This window comes from Myotis nattereri (assembly GCF_964212035.1).
Source record: "Myotis nattereri genome assembly, chromosome: 8".
Lineage (NCBI taxonomy): Eukaryota > Metazoa > Chordata > Mammalia > Chiroptera > Vespertilionidae > Myotis > Myotis nattereri.
In genome coordinates this window covers 86977769-87001529 of record NC_138083.1, presented here as the reverse complement: position 1 = coordinate 87001529, position 23761 = coordinate 86977769, and the positions used below count along the sequence as shown (strand labels likewise).

Sequence of the window (23761 nt, the reverse complement as noted above, 5' to 3'; positions counted from 1 at the left end):
TCTTCAGACTTAAAACATTAGTAGGATTTTAATCAAAAGCTCTGGTTTTTAGATGTCTTTGCTGATTTGCTTGCAATAGCCCAAACTAAAATCAAATTGCAAATTTGCCATCATTTATCTGCTGGCTACACAGAAAAGTAGATGAGGTTTGCCTGCCACCATCCCTGTCTCTCTGAGGTTATCAATTCACCTTAGACAAGCAGCCTGTCATAATTTGTTATTCCAGTAGGGATTCTAGAAATATTTCAGGTGCTTTGTTCATCCCATCTATTTAAGAATATCTAAAACTCCATGAGTGATGCAGAAAATTAAGAAGGAATAATGCCAATAATCTAAACTGGTTTCAAGTAACGAATACCATTCGTCTATTTTATCTCCATGACTTTCTCTGGTGAGATAATGTGATCACATTAAATTAATCATAATTACATTTACAATTATATTTCCACTAGGAATATTAAATAAAATGTAAAAAAACACAACGAAAGACATTTCTCTCAATTGCTGTCATTCCCTTCATGTAAGGTCTGACTCCCATGAAAAGTTCTTGTTGACTAACCTCAACAGCAAATTTTTCCTAGGTTTCTTTTCAACCAGAGAATTTGTTTTATTTGGAAGGGCAAGTTCAAATAGTCAATACCAAGGTTTTAAACTTGATCCCAAATTAGAATTGCCACATTTAATAATTAAAAATAAAGATACAGTTATCTGAATTATTTCTAGCTTCCTATGTATGTGTACATTGAAAAAATATTACCATGGCTATCCCTTGCAATATTTTTCTTTATCTCATATTTATAGGCAATTAGAGAGGATTCAAGTTTTACTGAGCTTCCTGTATGTTTAGGTACTAATTCTGGCAATTCTATGCAAAATTAAAGTTCTTTAGGACACAGTTTAAGAGACTACAGAGTTCTGTATCTGTGGCTAACATCTGATCCACCTTTCACAAAAGTAACACTGCTCAGTAGTGGATGGAAACTGCTAGAAGATAATGGCTTTTTCCCCAATTATCTATAACAATTATTTCTTTAATTTCCTGGCACTCTGTCTCTTCAAAAAAAAAATTATTCTATAGGCATGCCTTTATCTGGGAATGAATTCCAACTTGAAACCCCCATAGACACAACAGCTCAGAATCTGTTCTGCAGGATGATTCTAAAGGGGAAAAGTTAATTCCCATCAAATACTCCATCTCAGGGTAACAAATACTACAATTAGGTGTCCACACAATTTCAGCGACTACCTTCTTTTCCTTTCCTCACATGTCGGGGATTTTTCGCACTCTCTTTCATCTTTCCTGGGTGCACTTCTCAGCTGTGTCCACCTGGGTAACCCTCCCTCTGTGTCTATTGCTCCTGCAGGGGTCTTTTCCCAATATGTCCCATGTCTCACAGCAAGTACCCTGCATGCAGTGAGGCTTTATAGCATTTGTTACTGACTACTGAAATGCATGAAGGGTGTTCGGCATATTGTTGAGATTTCGGGATAAAAGTTGAAGGAAGAGAATGACACTTGCAAAGTTTGGGGGAGGGAATTCTATCTAAACCAATCTATGTAGCATGTTCATGGTCTGTTTTCAGTCCCAACACATCCTTCCTCTCATATTTCTTCTGTGAAATCTCCAAAGTGTGTCTCTGTCTATTGGAACCCGGGAACTATCAGAGCCAGGGACTAGCTATAACAGGGTCCTAAAACTCTAATACCTACAAAAGACAGGAATGCTACTAAAGTGAGGGAAGAGAATCTGTGTCAGACACAATAGAAGTGGTGAGGGCGATAGCAACCTGGATAGAATATCCTAGACATAATCTTAGAAAAGCTTGAATGGAATATATTTAGAAAATTTAAATATGAAAGATTGTACTTGTCTGGTTAAGTAATGCATTAGTGACAGACAGGCTATGCCTGGCAACTAGAAGGGTCAACAAAATGTGTACCTGAGTCCACCACTGGCCAGGGGAGAGGGGACACTGAGCCTTTCATGGGAGCATCTGGTCTACTCCCTAGATTATACATATCCTCTTTGGGGAAAGGGATGCATTAGATTGTCATAGTCTATGATAGGAAATAATCGCATAATTCACCCCTTTATTCTAATGTTATGGTCAGCAAAAACCTTTTAGATTGCAATTTTGGCTTCTTACATGGATTTTTTAACAGAAGAACATCCAAATGGATATTTAGCTATTCATTAATCATATTTCTCATGAAAACCTGCTAAAATTGTTAAGTAAATCATTGTGTTATTTTCATAAAACATAGTACTACATAGCAGCAACGATAAATGAAGGAAAGCTATTTGCAAATACATGAATAAATCTTAAAAGCAAATTAAATAATCTCACTCATATGTGGAATCTAATGAACAAAATGAACTGTTCAACAAAATAGATGCAGGGACACAGAAGCATGGAACAGATTGTGGAATCTCAGAGGGAAGGTGGGAGTGGGTGGGTGGGAGGGAGAGAGTAACTAAAGAACTTGTATGCATATGTGCATAACCCATGGACACCAACAGTAGGGGAGCGAAAGCTTGGCTCAGGGGGATAGCGGTGGGCTAGCAGGGGTCAATGGGGGAAAGAGGGGCCACAGGAAATATTTTCAACAATAAAGGTCTAAGAAAAACAAAACAAACTTAAATATAAGTGCAAGCTGTAGCAGGATAGATATAGTAGGGTGTCATTTCCTAAAGTTTTAAACATGTATAATATGACCACAATATTTAGTGGAACATATACACATATGAGAAATATCACATGTGGGAGAGTGGCTACAACATAGTGAGAGATGGAAGGAATGTGAGACAAGCATGTGAGAAGGTAGAGACATATAAGAGATTTCGATTGCATTGTTGACTATTTTATAACTTAACTTAGGTGATGGGTACATGTGCTGATATCTGTATTTTGAATATACGAAATATGTTTTTAGTAAACCAAGCCAATCAACAATAGCAACAATTTTTTAAGAACCTAGAGAAGGAAGTTATCATATCTACATCGATCCCTGGGAGTTTGGCTAGTATTTATCCAACTTCCCATAGTTTCTGCTTCAGCAAAACTCAGGACAAGATCCAGAAAACAACTCCAACAGGAGTTCTTCCAGGCAGTTCTAAGATGGCCTCCATCGGGTGATTCTCAAAACCAGGAGTACGTGTATGCTCATTAGGACGAGCAGAACTAAATGTCTAATCTTGACCATGTGATGGGAAATCGGCTCTAAGGTGCTAGGAGATTTTGAAGAGTAAATGTACTTTAGGCAAATGTACTGGTAATGTTAATTGATGAAACTGATGCGTTTCAATTCAATCTATTGTAGGTATCACCTCTCTCTAATAAAACAATTGGAAACATTTTAAATACACATAACACTTTAAAATTTAGACATTTAAAAGTCCGTTGTCATTTATAAAATTCTCCATGCTTGGGCTTTTCTGACTCTGTTTTGTGTATTTGTCAGCTCTTTTCTGATCGAATATTCTACAGGTTTGTTAATAACTTCATGTTTCTATTATTCCCACTAAATCCCCAAGTCTGGGAATTTTGGAACTTGCAGTCAATAGAAAATGTGCTGCAGAGCTCTAGAATTAAACATTTAATTAATATAACCAATCCAATATAAACTAATTTATATACTTACCATTGAGAGTACTTCTATCAATCAAATTGGTATCAACTGGCCAATAACCTCCATCTCCATGGCGACCTATGTATTGGGAAAGCATATCAGAATGTTAGTGGCTATACAACATGAAAGCACAAAGAAAACAAAGCATACAGACAGAAATAATAAATATTTCAAAATACACCAACAATGAAACATGATTATTTTGGCCACCTTGAAGAAAGCCCAAGGTTGTTAATACCAAAATACCTTGTGAGAATGTTATTTTCTGTGTTAGAATAAAACAAACCAGCTCATGAAAATGGACTATTAAACAAGCTAAATTCAATTCCTGTTAGAAAAGCTACCCGCCCCCCCCCCCCCCCCGCCCCGCCAATATTCTTGTTAAAAAGTCACTAAAGGTACAACAGCAGTGCTGGGCTACATGTTGCTTCCCTGAACAGCTTGTGACAGAAAGGGTGCTCATTGCTCATGGCTCCAGAGAGGCAAAGCCAAGCTCTGTTTGCTGCAGCAGGTTTTGCCTACACTGTTGCCCATGACATGACTTGGGCAAGCTATCATTATTACTTTACAAGGGACAACACATTTAATCTTATATCTGCATTTCAGATATAATGTCAACTAGGTGCCTGGAAAGGAGCTATTATAAATGGAGAAAAGCAACCCACATGGTCTGAATATTTCTGACAAACACACCAGGAAAGGAAGAAGCATTGCATTATTGGAAACAGCGCCTCCCATTAGGTGTTCAGCAATTGAAAAATTAGTCTTTAACAGAATTGAGCCAGAAATTAACCAGATATAATTATTCTAATACCTTCATCTTTTCGTACATCTGTAGAGCTATAATTATTTGATTAGATTTTGTGTTCTAGATTTCTATTAGATAAATCATTTATGGAAAGATATTTGGGAGTTGAATTTATATGCAAACACATACAAGAATAGAATTAATTCTCTGTTTTATTTGCTTCAGGGAGTTATTTCTGAAAGTGGTTTTAATCAGGGGATGCTGAGGAAGTCAATTGGGGAGTCAGCTACAGTAATGGTTGTTTCCTCACAGGCATAGATTTTAGCTTTCTTCAAGTCCTACTCTTGAGACCTTCTTTAGCAGACCCAACACTCTTCTTACTAAAGCTTTCCCAAGATCTCATTTTATTTACAAAATAGTTGTGAAGGGCTGACTTGAATTTTGTTAACAGACTATACATTCACAATTTTAAACATTCTTTTGATATCAAGTCGGCGCTGAAGTTAGGATGGCAAGCTTCCAACAAGCAATGCATAAATTAATGCAATCACTTCATATTCTGTTTTCAGCATAACCTGGTACATTTAAAATCTGCTGGCCAATGACTGTGGGTTTATAAAGTGGAGGCTCCTATGTGTGTGGAGGTGGTGGGGTTAGGGAGTGGTGAGAGAAGCTGCTGGGCTCCAACCCCAGCAGGTCCAGGGGTCCCCAAAGGTGTGGAGGGAGTCGGCGAAGAAGGAATGACACGGAGACAGCGTTCAGTTGATCAGCAGCCTAGCCAGGATCTCTAGCCAGGATCTCCAGCCAAGTTCTGGTCTGGATCTCCAGCGAGGTTCTGGTTAGGATCTCCAGCCAGGTTCTGTGTCCATGTTCTCTCTTTTTTTTTCTTTTTTCTTTTTTTTAATATTTTTTATTGATTAAGATATTACATATGTGTACCCTCTACCCCCCCTCTCCCCGCTCACCCCCTCACCCCCCCGTTGTCCGTGTCCATTGGTTAGGCCTATATGCTTGCATATAAGTCCTTTGGTTGATCTTTCCCCCTTGCCCCCACCCTCCCCTACCTTCCCTCCAAGGCCCGACAGTCCAATCAATGCCTCTCCGTCTCTGGATCAGTCCTTGTTCATCAGTTTATGTTGTTCATTATATTCCACAAATAAGTGAGATCTTGTGGTATTTATCCGCTCTCCAGTTCCATCCATGCTGTGGCAAATGGTAAGAGTTCCTTTTTCTTCTTCCTCTTCTTAAAGAATACCTTTCAGCTTTTCATATAATGCTGGTTTGGTGGTGATGAACTCCTTTAGCTTTTTCTTATCCGTGAAGCTCTTTATCTGACCTTCCATTCTGAATGATAGCTTTGCTGGATAAAGTAATCTTGGTTGCAGGTTCTTGCTATTCATCTCTTTGAATATTTCTTGCCACTCTCTTCTGGCCTGCATGGTTTCTGTTGAGAAATCAGCTGACAGTCGGATGGGTACTCCCTTGTAGGTAACTGACTGTCTTTCTCTTGCTGCTTTTAAGATTCTCTCTTTATCTTTTGCTCTTGGCATTTTAATTATGATGTGTCTTGGTGTGGTCCTCTTTGGATTCCTTTTGTTTGGGGTTCTCTGCGCTTCCTGGACTTGTAAGTCCATTTCTTTCACCAGGTGGGGGAAGTTTTCTGTCATTATTTCTTCAAAAAGGTTTTCAATATCTTGCCCTCTCTCTCCTTCTGGTACCCCTATAATTCTGATGTTGGTACGCTTGAAGTTGTCCCAGAGGTTCCTTACACTATCTTCATATTTTTTGAATCTCTTTTCTTTTTTCTTTTTCGGTTGGGTATTTTTTGTTTCTTTGCATTTCAAATCTTTGACTTGATTCTTGGGATCCTCTTGTCTGCTGTTGGAGCTCTGTAAAGTATTCTTTATTTCAGTCAGTGTATGCATAATTTCTAATTGGTCCTTTTTCATGACCTCCATGGTCTCACCATACTCCTTGAGGGATTCATTAAATTTATCGGCGGTTTCCATAAAATTCTTGACAAACCTTATAAACGTGGCCTTGAACTCTATATCCAGTCGTCTGGCCTCCTCCGTTTCTGCCAATTGTGACCTGTTTCTTTGTCTCCGCATTTTGGCTGCTTCCCTGTGTTGATAGAGTGGCCTGCGCGCCAGGTGTCCTGTAGGGCCCAGTGGCTCAGCCTCCCCAGTTACCTGGGGTGGACACTCTTGGTGCACTCTTGGTGCCTCGCTTGTTGTAGGATCACTGGGAAGAATTGACCTCCAGGCCAGTTGGCTGTGGGAAGCAGCTGTGTCTGAAGTGGGAGAATGGACCCCCTCTGACCACTGGGTACAGTGGCTCCTGGATCTAAGGAGGTGCTAATTCAGCCCCTGCCTGAGGCCTCACAGCCAGAGCCACGAAGAGGCTCAGCTGTGAAGCAATGCAAGCTGCTGCGGGGCCTTGGGCCTTCTCTTGGAAGTTCCGGGTCTGGCTGGCCCGGCTGCAGTTAGGTAATTATCAGGTTGCAAAGTTCTAGGGCATTCACATGCAAAAGCCTCTGCTGCAGCCCAGGTGGGGCGGGGTCTCAGGGAGTCAAAGGGCGGAGAAAGAAGCTATGGCTGATTCTCCGCGCCCGGAGTCGCGCGTCTCAGTGTCCCTGCAATGGCTGCAAGCACCTCCGAGGGAAATCTGCCCCCAAGTTCGCCCGCTGCCGCCTGAGAGAGCAGCCTCTCCCCGTATGAGACCTGGGTCCCCAGAGACTTCCCGGAACCGGAGATCAGAGCAGTCGGGAGCTTGTGATTCAAAAAGACAGCCGCGTCCTCAGGTGCCACCCCCTTGCCGCGCGCGCGAGCCGCCGCGTACCTCTGCACTCAGCCTCCGCAGCTCCTCTGGCTCTCAGCGTGCTTTTCTTTTCTTCTAGTTGTAGAAATTACACTCAGCCAGCCTTCCTGTTGTTTTGGACGATGTTTGCTCCGTCCTTTGGGCTAATTTTCAATTGTTGTGTGGGGTGACTATTTCCCGGTGTTTATCTATGCCGCCATCTTAGTTTCTCCCATTGGTTCCATGTTCTCTTGCTAGGTTCTCCGGGTTCTCCAGCAAGGTTCTGTAGCCATGTTCCCTCGCTAGGTTCTCCAGCCAGGTTCTGCCCAGGTTCTCCAGCCAGGTTCAGTCACCAGGTTCTAGTCAGGTTCTCTTGCCAATTTCTGTAGTCAGGTTCAGTCCAGGATCTTTTGCCATGTTCTCTCCAGCGAAGTTCTTCTGTCTCTAGGTTCTGTGTAGGTTCTGTCTTCTTTCTGTCTCCTAAGTTCTGACTTGTTACATCTGTATTTATACCAGTTGATTCCAATCCTATCAATCTCTATTCCAAAGGTTAGGGCGTTTCTTATCTCCATTCCAGGGAGTAAAGATTATGTAGCTTAAGCATGATTGTTCATAGTTAAAGTGATTAATTGCCCGCCTGGCACTTAGTTAAGAGGTTTTATTCCCTCCCTAACTTCAGGGGAAAATCCCTACCTGGGGAAACAACCTTTCTCAGAGACCTTGGTTAAAACACATAGTGCCAAGAAGGTGAGCAAACATATTAAGAACAGTATGCCATATATGCCAGGTCCCTTGAAACAGCAAGCATGGACCGGCTCCCGGCAAGAAGCAACTGAAATAAGAACCAATTATGTAAATTTTGGTGGGTTGGCTAAAATTTGGACAAGCCTAACCCTTTTCCCAAACACCTTGCTCGTGTGGCTCAGACACATTTGCAGTTTTCAATGAGCAGAGGATAAGCTTTGCCCACCAGACACTGTAAGATCAATGTCGGAAGAAATGAAGTGAGACAGAAGTTCTGTATAAATACTAAGATGAATTTTCTCAGATCTGAAAGCAACTAGATTGCAAAGCAGTCAGGCAAAGGAGATGCTAACAGGCCCATCACTTAGGCCAGTAAAGCAATAAATGATTCCTGTGGGGAGTAATCCTGTATTGGCTGGAAATTGGGTATAGAGCCTGTGGAGGATTTTCCTTCCCCTCTAGCATCCCTACAAATGTCTTTTTAATGAAGTTTCTCATTCTCCCAGCTAGTTTGTGGGATGATGAAAAAACAAGCCCATAAGCACATCCATATGTTACTTAGGCAGAAAGCTCTATGGGTAGAGCACCCCTTAGATTTAGTGAGGCTATTAATTACACTGTGAATTTCAATATGTAGAAGAAAATCAGATGTCGTGTGTTTCAAACTTTGAGTAAGATAAATGGACTCTCAAAATGCTTCCTAAATAAGAGGAGGCAGCTTAAAGCTTGAACTTTCTACTCATGGAATCTAGTGCATTGACATTGGTGAACTTTTTATAACTAGATTAATACCATGAAACAAAATTAAGTAACTCTTAACATACCCAATAGAAAGTACTTTAAAGAAACGTGATATCATCAACTAGTTAGATTGGATTTATGGTAATTTAGAGTTCTTGCACCACTTCGGTAAGGAAACACAAAATTCGCCTCTTGTATATTGATGAGTCTGAGATCCTCTTTATCTAAAGATGTGAGAATCAAATATTAATTTTGTGTGCTATGTTTCTGTTCTCTAAAATGTCCTTTCAATTCCAGGAAGGCATCCTTTATGGGTAAAAAAAGTTTTTTAAAAAGTGATTCTCCCCCTGCTTTAAGGCAAGAACCAGAAAGTGTAAATGAGGAGACACTGGAGACTAAAGAGGATGCTGTTATTGCCTGGCAGTAAAAAGCATTGTTAAGGGTTTTTGGCTGTGGATTGAATATTGAATGTATTTAGTTCACTTGGTTAATTTCATAAGCACTGATTTAGGCAAACTGAGGACTAATTAGACTCTAGTACATGGAAAGCCAGTTACTGAAAAGATACATAAAGGATCCCAGAGATCTTAATTTTTTTAATGGAGCATAAAACAGATAAAAATCCATTCAAAATTTATTCAGTGCCTACTGTATGCAAGGCACAGTCCTAGATCCTCAGGGGAGGGATAGTATACAATGATCAATTGGATATGGATCCAGCCATGACAGTTAGAGCTGGTTAAAGGTATCCAGGTCCTATTTAGCCTTAGTCACAATTAATGTTAGTTAACTGCAGAGGCTTTTAATTTACTCTGACTTTGAAGATGTAAGAATAAGTTAATTCATCTATTACTATATTTTCATTGTGGTGAGTGCTGTGTATGTAAAATGAAACATTAATGTTTACATTAAACCCCTCCTTCCAGCACATGTGGGCAGATGGAAAATATTTCCCATGACAAAAATTGTATTACCTGCCAAAGATTAATTCAACTGAGATTTCATTTCTACAGTCTTATTTTTTCTGAGTGGATGTTTATAAGTTTAGGGAGGAATAAATGGAAAGTTAATATGCGGAGGACATTGGCAAAAGAGGATGTGGTGTTTCTAATGGATTCTTTAATCCATATTTCTGAATGGGGGTAACAGATGGTGCCCCACAATGGCACCCACATAATCAATCCCAAGAGAAAAAATATGACCCATAATCTAAGTGAAATGGACAGACTTGTCAGCTAACAAATGATCAATATAGATCTCCTCATGGATGCAGAGCACTGAGAGATCTTGATCTTAGAACTATTCTTAGAAAATAATTTGGGTGATAATGAAGAAAATTGCATTGATTTTATATCATGTATACCAGTAGATAAAAATAATCCATTAATGCCACTTGAATATAGTTTCACTGTCTAATACACAGATCATAGCGAGATATATTTAAAGCAGATGGTTTTTCAGAGGCAGGAAAATGTGTCTAAGAGATCAGTTTTTCATGTAGTTGGTAACACTGCTGACTTTAAACAAAGTCATCTGGATGTCTATAAACCAGGCAGCAAAATCATAACCCACACCTAGGATATTTCAAACATATATTAATAAAAATAACTAACAAGCTCTTCTTAATCTTTCCTAAGGTTCAACACATTGTTTTCAAGTTAACATGAAGGAAAGTTTGTGGATTAAAAAAGAAGAGTAAGGTGGGTAAGCTTAGAAAGCCAGGCAAGGATGAAATAAGAAAACTCCCTATATGCTCTACCAAAGAGTTAGAATTTATCTTGTAGGGGGCAGAGATTCACTGAAGTATACTAAGCAGAAAAGTGACTCAATTAAATATGTATGTTAGTAAGATTATTCTGGCTGAGTTGTGAAGAGCAAGTTAATTAGAAGAGGCTGTTATAATAAATAGGGTGAGACTAATATTAATTACAAATCCATGAGGCATATGTTATCAGCTCCATTATATAGATGAGTAAACTGCGGTTCAGAAACACTGATTTACTCATTTTATTAAGTGGCTGAAGCTGCCTGACTCTGGTGATTATCTCATCATTATTCGGCGAATTGATAACTAAGAGAAGGAATGGTGAGAGTGTTGGACATAAATTAGAGCACTTCTTAGAGTTGATCCTGGTGTGTAAATGCGAGGGTTTAGGTGAATGGGTGTGACTGGGGGGTGGTAGGTCCATTCTCAATAGGACACACAGAGCATACAGATCTTGGAAGAGAAAGGAAACAGTTCAGTCTGTAACCATACAGAGCACTGGGAGAAGTAAAGGTGACACCTGACAAAAGGCATAGCAGAAGTAGACTAATACGGCGAGGAAAACTCTGAGGATGACACACTGAGGCCCTGTCCAGATCTTCCTTTCCCTGTCCCTGCCCCACACGCTCCCATCATCAGTCAATAGTGAATGGGGTTTGCAGGGCTCTGGCTCCAGGGGAGCATGCTGGTCTTCGGTGGCCAGTGTAGACAGTAGCTGAGCAGAGCAAAACAGCCAAAGCCCATTACCAAATGTGTCTTCATCACAGAGCCCTACTTTGCCCAGTGGGACCCTAGTTGTCTACTGAACACATCCTGCAAATCTCCTTCTTTGAGCAGCTTCTTGGCCTCTTAATTTCTCCATTTTGGGATTTCTCGAAATAAAGGTTCCAGTTATCTTTCCCTTTGTGGTCATTTGTGTTGATTCAAATTCTACTCATATATGTAGAGTCCAGCCGTGGGTTTTAAGAGTCTTCTATACTACTTACACACAGTAATTGCCCATCTGAAACCCTGTAATGTACATATTAGATGGTACCAGCTGGTTTAGCATGTTGAGCTTGGAGTGTTTGTATATTCCTCCGAACTATGTTGCGTGTTTCTTTTCAATGGCCCGGTGGAACTGTGCTTCTTTCTTATGCTTCCTCACAAGCAGCACAGGGCTAGGCAGCGTTACCGGCAAGTTGGCAAAAGTGAGTCCCATTCCTTTCATACTGCACATTTGACATTTCAAAAACTCATCAGCGCCCGCTGGCTCTGATTTTCTCCTTTCTGTACTCAGAATTACAAGCAGCTGTGAAATGCAAGTCTATAATTTTCTGCTAACAAGAAATGACAGGAAGGGCAGTGGAGGTCAAGAAAAGAGCACAGGAGGTCAGAATCATCTACCATTGCCTGGATCACAGAGAACTTGTTTTTCTGTTGAACTTTAATTTAACAGATGAAATTTGAAGATACGATACTTTCTCTCTACTGGAAAAATATTTCCCCATCTTTTTCATATCCCCCAAGATCTGTAACATGTACAGTACCCACAGCCACGAACACTGTCCCTTTGGGTTCTCTGGACTATTCTTTTGATTAGATGACAAAGTCTATCTTTCCAGATGATTCCATGATTGTTTCCCAAAAGACCTGTGTCATCATAATTCAACAAAACACTTATCTGGCATCAATAAATATAATCCATTCACAATTAGAAACTGGACATTCAGGGAGGAAGGGAATGACCATGTGAATCAGACCAGTCATCTGCCATCAAGGAATTTACAACCTGGCCTAGAGTTTGAGAATATAAATAGCAAAGTATAAGAAAATGACTACATAGCAATGAATAAGTCAGATGGTAAGGGCATATGGAGGAATAAAAGACCGCAGTGTATGGACAGATTGGTCATGAGGCTAGAAGAGGGAAGCTGGGGTCAGACAGTCAGGGTCTTGATGTCAAAGAACTGACTCCATTCTGTAAGCAACAGTGAAGCATCGTTTTGGAATGTTTTGGAATGAAAATTCAGGAGGTAGAGTCCAGGACTGATAGAAGTGGGCAGGGAATAAAGCTAGGAATGCAGTATTTAACTAAAGAAGGGCATTCAGCAACACAATGAGTCTTACAAAAGGACCTAATTTCAATAATCTTTTGGAGGACTTGTTAACAAAAATGTCTACCTTTCAAGTCTTCGAAAGTTAAACTTATACCATGAATTGTATCAGTTTTTGTGAGTACCGAGTATGTTGTTTTCTTTCCAAGTTACCTATCTACACTAATAAAAGAGAAAAATGGTAATTGGCGTACGGCGATACCTTTTTCATTGGCTAATCAGGGCTATATGCAAATTAACTGCCAACTAAGATTGGCAGTTAACTGCCAACTAAGATTGGCACTTAACTGCCAACAAGATGGCGGCTAATTTGCATATGTAGGCACAATGCAGGGAGGCAAAAGGGAAAGCAGGAAGAAGCCCCCTGCCACTGACAGTGATCGGAAACCCAGGGGGGAGCTAAGAGCTGGGGGGCAGGGCAAAGGCGGCCCTGGGGCCGCCTTTGCCCTGCCCCCCAGCCATGATTGGAGAATCAGGCGCCTTTGCCGCCCTGGCCAGTGATAGCAGGAAGTAGGGGTGGAGCCAGCGATGGGAGCTGGGCAAGGTCGAAGCTGGCAGTCCCAGGAGCTAGGGGTCCCTTGCCTGGGCCTAAAGCGAAGCCCACGATTGCGGCGCCCCCCGCTGCCACTGCAGGTCCCTGCTGCCTGGGCCGGACGCCTAGGCCAGAGGCGTTAGGCCTGGGCAGGGGCAGAGCCTGCAACCGCGGGGAGCTGGGGGTCCCCTGCCCAGGCCTGACACCTCTGCCGGAGGCCTCAGGCCTGGTCAAGGGGCCGATCCGGTGATTGGTGATCGGAGGGTGATGAGGGTCAACTCCTCTGGCTGAGGCATCAGGCCTGGGTGAGGGGCGGAGCCGGGGATTGGGGGGATATGATGGTCCCCTTGCCCAGGCCTGAAGCCTGGGTCAGAGGCGTCAGGCTTGGGCAGGGGGTGGAGCAAGCGATCAGAGGGAGATGGGGGTCCCCTGCCCAGGCATGATTCCTGGGCCAGAGGCCTCAGGCCTGGGCGGGAGCCAGAGCCAGTGATCGGGGGGAGATGGGGGTCCCCTGTCCAAGCCTGACACCTCTGGCGGAGGCGTCAGGCCTGGGCAAGGGGCCGATCTGGCGATCGGAGGGTGATGGGGGTCAATGCCTGAGGGCTCCCAGTATGTGAGAGGGGGCAGGCTGGGCTGAGGGACACTCTCCCCCACCCCACACACCCAGTGCACGAATTTCGTGCACCGGACCCCTAGTTAGAACATAAAAGCCCCTGCGACATTGACTGAAGCAGCTACTTGCCCACTTGCTGGGAACACGGTTAAACACCCCAAATGCTATGTTTAAAGCACATTATTCATTTTTTTTGCCTCTACTTTTCCACCAGTCGTAATTTCTAAAGTTGCAAAATTTTTAACCTGAGGAAAGCACATGTGAGAATAGCTATTTTTTCTTTTTAAAAATATACTTTATTTATTTTTTACAGAGAGGAAGGGAAAAGGATAGAGAGTTAGAAACATCGATGAGAGAGAAACATCGATCAGCTGCCTCCTGCACACTCCCTACTGGGGATGTGCCCACAACCAAGGTACATGCCCTTGACCGGAATCGAACCTGGGACCCTTCAGTCTGCAGGCCAATGCTCTATCCACTGAGCCAAACCGGTTAGGGCGAGAATAGCTTTTTAAAAGGGGTGGAGCAAGCACTTGGATAATAAAGTGAATTAAAACGACACACAATAACAGGGCAAAAAGAGGTTTTCACTTTCAATTAAGCATCTCCCACCAAAAGGTGATAAAGGTTTCAATTCTTCAAACAGCAGCTTGGCTACTGTCATCTAAACCCTGCAAAGTTTGGGTTATATCCACTAAATTGCAAGCTTGACTAGGCTGCTTTGGAAACAATTAACATTCTGTTTACTTATGAGATTAAAACCATGGGAGGGGGGATGTAAAATGGAGGGGTAAGTATGAGGAAAGACAAGGCCTGTAAACCAGATGAGCTTAGTTGAGGCCATTTAGGTTTCACTTCTGGATAACAAAGTAGGAACCAATGAAGTCACTGAATTTCCAGAAATTATACAGTGGTTCAGAGAAGAAATTCTCAGGTTAGTTAGCCTGGGAATGCATCTCGGTCTAACCGTTTACATATGGTGAGAGTTTGGGCAAGTTTTAAGCTCTCTGTGTTTCATGTTCTACCTCTGTAGGGATGTTATGAGAATTAACCATGGTAGAACGTGTGCAGTGCGCCGAAGAGTGACATATCGCAGGAATGGTAAAAACATGAAGTGCTACACTATGCAAAGATGCTATGCCTTTTTTTTCTTAATTCTAATATTAATCCTAAAATTTGATCATCTTAAATCCTGAAAGAAACAAAAAGATAACTTGGGCTGAAGTCATCATTTTAGAGGTGAGGATGCTGAGAGAAGATCAGTACGTGCCCAAAGTCACACAGGAGGTCCCAGTGCAGGATGGAACCTCCTGATCCCGTCCAGCTGCCCTGGACCACACACCGTGATTGCTGATGGAAAGCAGAGCATTATGGGCCATGACCAGGATCTACAGGAGAGTAATTCTCTCTCTGCAGTGGGAGGGCCCTTTCCAGCAGGCCACCTTCTTCTGGATCTACAAACTGGCCTCAGAACTTAGGCCTCTTTTTCAGGCCTGGCGTTTTAGATCAACCACTCAAGCTACGGAGAATTAAAGAAACACGAGAGGGCTCAAAGCAAGCATTTTCTTCCTAATTCATCTCAGCAATGCCACAGATCGCGTCATGAAGACTCCTGCCTCTTTAAGGTACCATGTCATGGCAGGAATCGAAACATACATGACTTGTAAATGTTTATGCTCATGGTAAGAATGAACAACTTTCACTCATGCACACTTCAAACAGGAGTCAGATATTTGCGAGTAAATAAAATATAAGGATGTAAAAACAATCTTTTAAGATTAAAAGTTTGATCAAATAATCATTTTTGAGAATTTGTTCTATTTTATGACTATCTTCACTGCAACCTCCAAACAAAAGGATTTTTAAAATACATTTGTGAGAAGCTCTAAAACAACTCAAGCTAATTGTAGAAAAACAAAAAGCCAAATTTTTAGAAGTTCGCAATGCAAAGACTACAAACTCTGGGAGTAAGAGAGAAACATGTTTGGGTTCCAACTCTGTCCACAAGTGTATTCTCGTGACTTTGGGGAAAACATAACCTTCTGCTTTCTCATCTGGAAATCTGGGAAGACAATCAGCTTTCCTTTTGAAGGAAGATGTTATGAACTGAATTGGGTCGCCCCCAAACCCCACATTCATATGCTTGGAGATATGGGCATTTATGGAAATAATTAAGGTTAAATGAGGTCATAAGAATGGAGCTATGATCCAATAGGATCAGGGTCCTTATAAGTGGAAATCTGAGGAGGGTGGGCAGGGTGGGGGAGGTCGGTGAGGGGTAAGAGATCAACCAAAGAACTTGTATGGATATAAGCATAACCAATGGACACAGACAATGGGGGGGGGGGTGGTGGTGGTGGTGGTGGTGGTGGTAGTGGTGGTGAAGACCAGGGCTGGGGGGCAGGGACAGAATGAGAGAGGACAACGGGAAAAGGGGATATAATTTGTAATACTTTCAACAATAAATATTTTTTTTTTAAAGGGGAGGTGGAGATTTGAGAGAGCTTATCCTCTGTCTGTCACTTGAGGACACCTTGAGGAGGTGTCTCCAATCCAGGAGGAGAGCCCTCCCTCCAGACCTTGATGTAAGGCTTCCTGCCTCCAGCCCTGGGAGAAAAGCCCCTGCTGTGGTTTAACCCACCCAGTGCTGTGTTTTGCATTAGCCTCTCAAGCTGACGAGACAGTGGAATTAGAGCCATTCCTGTGTTTCCCGAGATAAAGAGCCTTGGGGCCCATATATACTCAGTGCTGAGGCTTCCCCGGGCAAGGGGGCGTTAACTTTGACCCAGATTGAAAGCCCTTTGCCTTTGTCTGAGATGATTCACAGAGTTGGGAAAAGGAAGGCCAATATTGGGGAAATATTCAAACTTTATAGAGCTAGGTTAAAAGCATGTGTGTGTCATCACATGTAACATATGTGATGAATATACTTGGTGGTTAAAAACAGGGTTTTTGGAACATGACTGTCTCAGTGTGAATCATGGTCTTGCTGCCTGTTAGCTGTGCGTTTATAGCTCTCTGAGCTGCAGCTTTTTCATTACCAAAGTGGAGAGGAGACAGTAATAGGACCTGTCTAACAGTATTGGTATGAGGATCTGAGCCAATAGAAGTCATGCTCTTAGAACAGGGAGTGATAATAAGAGCTTTCAGAGGGTTCATTTTAACATTATACATGCACATATAGACACAAACAAATTGACAGTGGTTTCACCAAAATATGGAAAAAATAAAACCTAAAGTGGAACATTGTTATACCCTTTGCCTCTACTTCACATAGGTCATACAATCTCCCTGCCCTGCCTGACCCTCCTAAAAATTAAACTGCTTAATCTCTCAAATCTCATAATTACTTTGGCCACAGATGCCTGGAAGAGATCAGAAAAAAAAATAATTAAGACATGGAACAAGAGATAAGAGCTACAAAAAGGAAGAAGTATAGAGTAGCTTGAGATTAGAGGGTTTAGCAAATAAATGCTAGATAACACCAATTTACAATTACAGAAAGGGAAAAAGAGTTCCATGTGAAGTCTATCATTTTAATACTGTTATAACTATCACTCAGAAGAACCCCCACTCCACCCACCCCCCCCCCCCCGTCCCCCGCCAATCCACAAATGATTCGAATATAACTGACTTTTCCTTTTCACAGTAATGTTCTTCAGGCAGATTTTCTAATACAAGAAAAAGTTATTGTGACAAGAGCCTACAAAGATACTATTTTAAAACCATTCAAACAATTCTCATTTTCTCTCTTATAAGACCAAGTGTATTTAGGGTTCATCCTGACTGAGTTAACTTTGACCCAGGGTGCTAATTTTTTTTTTCAGAGGGAATTTTCTCTCCACAGAAATTCAGCACCTGTCATAAATGTAACACAAAATGGGACCATTTCGCTGTGGGAAGGGGCAAATTGGTCTACCAGCGAGCGCAGTAAAGCATATTGACTGATTTGCTATGTGCTGAGACAGTTTCTTTCCTACTGTTTTCTTCAATCTTAGGAGTATCTTTTTTTTTTAAAGTAATAAATCTTCTTTAAAAAATATATTTTATTGATTTTTTTTTTTTTTTTTTACAGAGAGGAAGTGAGAAGGATAGAGAGTTAGAAACATCCATGAGAGAGAAACATCAATCAGCTGCCTCCTGCACACCACCTACTGGGGATGTGCCCGCAACCAAGGTACATGCCCTTGACGGGAATCGAACTCGAGGCCCTTCAGTCCACGGGCTGATGCTCTATCCACTGAGCCAAACCAGTTAGGGCCTTAGGGGGATCTTTACATTGGGTTATTTTTCACGCACTTGGCCATCAACCCAGAAGACTAATTTTGTTTAGAAATAGTTATTTATATGCTATTTTATATGCCTTCTTCATAAGAATGTAAAGATATTCTTCTTACCACTAAATTATATAACATCAGTCCAATAACATCAAATTACAAGTGAGTTGAGTTTGACCTAAAATTTAGATCCTATCAATTTGACCAACTGTACACCAGCTGTGACTGAATAAGGTACCACATAGTATATGATAAGTGACAGAATCTTCCGAAGTAATGTTAGATAAAGAAAAATATCAACTGCTGGACTATATTAACAGACTCAGTCACCGGCAGTCATCCTGGGGGATTCCTTTGTTCCTGATAACTGACCTGATTTCACTGTCAATTTGAAAATCTGAGTAAAATCCATAGGGGGTGTGTGATACAGCAACTGGGGAATAATTTATTCTCTTTTCTTTTTTTTAAAAAAAATCCATTTACAAAATATATTTTGGTAGCTTAAGATAATATGAAGAAAAGAGTTAAGTGAAAAAAATAACAGCAAAAACAATTGAAAGGAATTGAGAGACAATGAAAAGGAAGCAGGAGACAACCGGAAGTCCATTTATAGAGACGCTTGAGCTCTCCATCGCCCAAGGGGCTACGAATGTAGCATTTTACCTGGTTCAGTTACTTCAAACATTTCTCTCTCTCTCTAAATATAATTTCAAAAATTAGGATATATGCCTGTAGAAGTTCCAAATTCATTTAAGTTTAAAAAGCTATGAGAGATTGTTTTAATTATTTTATAACAAATAAAAATCCTCACTTCTGTTAATAAATTATTCCAGCATTGGATTTGGCCAGCACTAATATTTACTTTACCTAAGCAAATATATGCTAACTGCTAATTACTCATCATTTGCTAAGTACTCATCATTTTACAAATATTACTATTTAGTAGATATTAATCTCAGGAAAATATTTTAAGTGGGAGCAAGCAGGTGCAGCTAGGTGATGAATGGGAAAGCTAAGTAACCCTGGGTGGGCATTTCTGTGCATTCATCACGGCTCTTCCTCCCTGTGTGGGACCCTCACCACGTTCTCCTCAGCAGAGGCATGGTGTAAGGACCGGAGCTGGACCTGAATATAGGATCATTAACTAAAATACCACTCATGTAGGCAACCTTCTGTTAGTAGTGAGCCTTACCAACCACAGATGCTTAAAATTTAAAAAATATTCTTGTCGAAAAGGATATTTTCCCCAGTCAACAAGACAGAACTTTCTGAGACCTGATGCTTGCAAGCAGGTGGTGCTGACAGTCGCTATCCAAAGCAGAAGACAAGTCACAGGCTCTGAACCAACAAATAACGAACACAGACTATAACCAGTGGTATTTCCAAATTCTCCCTTCTTTAAAGAATGGAACATCCCCCCCCCAAATAAAACTCATGAATATTATTTTGCTCCTCTAACATCCTACTAATCACTCAGAGTGAAAAAATAATGGCATCTTAATTTTTCACTCTCCGAATCATGGTATTCCCAAATTCACATCTCCCTGTGAGTTGATGGATAACTCTCATTTATCCCCATTTTCCTTTGTGTAAAACCATCCCTGTTTCTCTACACAAGTCAAGCTTTTAGCAAAAGAGTGGAAAGAAGATACAATCCTCCAAGTCCACCCACCATCCGATTCAAGGAATGAAAGCTCGCTGGCTTCGAAATGAACAACAGTGATGCCCTAAAAAAGCTGACCTCACTTTGTGTTTATTAATTGCAGGAAGCTGGTGGCAGAGGACAAGCACACATGATTTATGGCGTTTCTCCGCGGAACCGCAGAACTTTAATCCGAGCGCAGGAAAGGGTGCGAGAGCAGCTTGGAAATTATGCCGAGCTTAATTATACTTAATGTGAATTATTCAGAAGTGCACACAGAGACGAAAAATTTATTTCCTACAAAGAAGCTTGACATTTTAATTGGTCCTTCAGAATAGAGACAAAACAATTTCCTCTCAAGAAAATTTACATCTTCCCTATCAGAGCCTCAGCCCCATCCAAGCAGAACTTCATTAATAGGATTAATTATCGCCCCAGAGTGGGCTCCGTCAGGTGTATGGCCCAGGTGAAAAGAGGAAAACAACACAGTGACTGACATCTCCGACAGACAGGACGGATTCAAGGAGGGAGAACGCGGCAGGGCGAGCCACACATACCTTGGTCGTTAGCCATTTTGTCAGGGTGTTCCACTGTGGGGGGAAAAGAAATAGTATTAGATTTTGACAGTTCCCGGCAAGAAAGCTGACATTTGAAGTCAACAGTTTCTGTTAGCAAGTTCTTATATCAAGGCCAATACCCAACGGAAATAAAATTAATAAGGAATCAAGGTTAATGTAATTACTTCTATTAAATAATTAGAAGGAAAAATGAAAATGTTTTTGTTGTATAAACGTGTTCTTAAAAATATGTTATTTGTCACGTTGTTCTAACCATAAACTCAGAATGATCATCATACAAGTCTAATTAAAAACAGGATAACCATAAAAATGCATGTGATTTCGCCTAGCACAGTGCTCTCTAGGTCCCTTTCTTTTATGTTAATATGTAGACATATGAAAAGGGTAAACTAGGAAAGGTATCCTAACAAGAAGTAGACTTTGAATTCTGAATGAGTCTTTGAAAAACGCTATTCACAAGTGTTTATTACGGCAAAATTCTACAAACTTTATACAAATTTTATAAATGTCTTTATATCTTCTCAAGATTAACATTTTTTAATTCAGCAGGCTATCTAATCTAATAATTTCTAATCAAATCATTACAGTTTAATTTTTGTCTTGACTTTCTCTCCCATTTCTCATTGAAGACTAACGGCACCTCAAAATACATTTTATTACAGTAGTAAGGTGTTTTTGATGACAAGTGCTTTTGATAGGCAACTGAATTAACTGTACTTTATATTCAGGGCTAGAACCTTAATGCAGCTTTTAAGGATGGGCATCATGTTGTAGGAAATGCCATGCTGGTTTTCCTAAGAATGGGGAATGATATGCCAGGATCATATGTGACCACAGAATCCAGGAAGGGTAAGTGTCTGGTAGCCAGAACAGACATGCTTGAGAAACTACCATACACAGTATCACATATTTAGGGGAGAACTGTTTGCAATGATATAAAACAAACAAACAAAAATTTCATCTCATTTTGATTTATCTCTCCCTTTGTCTTTAATTATATATATGCACTGTCTGTAGTTTAAGCAATTTTTAGCAAGGGACAAATAAATGTTATTGTGGACAATCTGATCTCTATTCTTATCTTCTGGATTTGCTTTATTAGCAAATCTGGGCTGAATATTACTTGGGAAACCTTGAATGACTTGAGGAAGGTTATCTACTAAAGAGTATTTCCCAATAATGACCAAATATATTCTAATAGTTACTTTTTATTAAAGGCAAATCAAGGCTTATAAGTATTGTAATTTGTACCTGGACTTTTTAATGGCTTCTGTCATTTGTCAAGAAAATAATGGATTTTGTCACAAAACTCTTTGCAGACTAAAGCTTTTTTTGTATGGTGGTACAGAGCTTTCAGTTCTGTATTTTGGATGGAAGAAGTGCACATTTCAGAATGATGGTTAAGGATCCCCGAGAATACACCACATTCTGCTGCGGAGATGACTCTGTCCTCCACAGAAATCCTCATTGGTCTACTCCATCCATCCTCCCTATGGACAGGCCAACGGGAAGAAGCTTACTTCGCTGGAAGAAACAACCATGTGATAGGCAGAGATAAACATGACTCTTCCTCATCCTCTGAGGGTTCAACAGTGTGTAGGTATTGTAATGGGGAGGGTCTGGGGAAGGGAGGTGGCTATTTGAAGAATCCTATGTGGTCAAGAATCAAGTTTCAGAGTCTTTTAATTAACATTTCAAGGAAAGAGTCAGATATATCCCCTATACCATGTACATAAAGGGTATAATAACTTAATCCATTTTTAATTATAAATGTCTCTTTAATTAACCAGTGATTACTAATTGAGCCTCCTGTACCTCTCTGGCTGGTGCCTAAAACCAAAAAGGGATAAAACTCTAGTCTCAAGTAGAAAATATGTCAATCTTACAAAGACTGAATATAAGCCTGAGGGCACCTGCCTAAGGGGCATGATTACAGCAAAGCACTAGCCTGCTACCCAGTAGACTATCTTGAGCTGCCTCAGCTTCAGGACAATAGACAAACCTTTCTATTTGTCAAAGTTACACCCTGATGAACAGTGGCCTTATGTTTTGAAGCAGCTTTGGAAAATGAAAATCTTAAATCAGAGAGCAATAGCGTGATTTTATGTCTTTAGTGTCAATTTGGTTCACTTGGCTTCAAATCTCTTATGATGAGTCATTTATTTACCTTAGAACATTTGTCATCCCAAGTGACACGAAAGATGCATGCATGTGCAATATCAATTATTTAAAAAGATGGGAGATATAAATATGTCTATATAATTTCAAGTGCACTCAAGACATCTAAAACTCAGTGTACTACATATGAGCAGGGTCTGCTTAAAAAAACTTTTAATTGGTTTTTAATGGAGCATGCCATACCTAGGGTAGACAATATTAAACATCCCAATCAGGATATTAGAAATGATTCTTATGGAATAGTATGACTTAGAGCAAATTCCTGAATTCCTTCTTAATGCTGAAGATCATTTAATAGACGAGTTTAGGACACTGAGGGTAAACAGTACCAAATGAGACAGGGAGTTCATTACACAATCCACAGGATGATTATCCATGTGGGCATGTAAATCCTGTGATAACTCATCATTCTGCTGCTTAACACATTTGGATGCCTTAAGTCGTTTTTAAACCCTCTCTGAGATCTCCAGTTGGCATACGTTGTGAGCATGAAATTAATTTGGCACTTGTCCGCAGATAAAGATGAAGCGTTTGTGAAACATTATCGAGTTACATTTCATGCTCCCTCAAAATGAATAACCAGTTTCCTGTCAATTGCTCATTTGGAATGAAACCTGATTTAGACATGAAGTCCTAAAAACCTGGATAGACAAAGATTAGCTCATTTCCTCCTCTCTCCCTCCCAACTTCGAACCTGTCATTAAGAACCGTCACGGGCTCAGGCTGAATGCTTGCTTGTGTGTTCCTGGCAAACTTTCAGCTGTGCTATTACCAAATCCAGCTTTTGAATAGCTCGCTCACAGAATTCAAAAGGCCACTGTTTATTAGGCTACCGTCCCTAGGAGAATTGAGAAACAGACTATACAATTTTTTCTAAAACTCTTCTTCAGTATGTCAAATGACTGGGTGAAAATGTGAGACACGTGTTTCTAATTTTTCAGTTGTTTGCCATCATGTAGTATCACGTTTTCAGCCAGATATAGAGGCATAATGTGGTCAGATCCAAGAGCCAAGAATCCTTCCTTAGAACAAGACACATCACTCCTTAAATATCGATCTTTAAATATCAGCTATACAACATTGAAATTATTTTCAATTAATGAATAATAGAGGCCCTTGAAATCATCTGTCCTCCAGAAAAACAATACTCTGCTTTAAAAAATGTGTATGAAGATTATTTTGATGTAGTTACTATTCCTGGGCCTGAGTATTTTTCTATCCTTAACCTGAGTGCTGAACACATAACGATCCTTAAATTGAGTGCTCATTTTCATTCTTACAAGCATGTGGGTTTTCTTCCAATCATTCTGCAAATTGTTGTCATTGTTGCTGACCTTCCTCTTTAAAATAAACACATTCATTTTGTTTGAGGTTTTCTACTTTGCCATATCAAAATGTCCTTTACTGTATAAGGACAA

At 40.6% G+C, this 23761-nt stretch overlaps 1 protein-coding gene across 1 annotated transcript in view; it reads right to left on the bottom strand.

The window, feature by feature from the left end:
• The window catches only part of DCC (DCC netrin 1 receptor), a gene marked incomplete at both ends in the record, with an annotated part of 936944 nt that overhangs the window by 57280 nt on the left and 855903 nt on the right, over positions 1 to 23761 (bottom strand). The window contains 2 exons of the mRNA XM_081097320.1: positions 3643 to 3708; positions 20145 to 20177. Of these exons, the coding sequence (XP_080953446.1) occupies positions 3643 to 3708; positions 20145 to 20177 (99 nt within the window). The remainder of the gene's footprint in view (positions 1 to 3642; positions 3709 to 20144; positions 20178 to 23761) is intronic.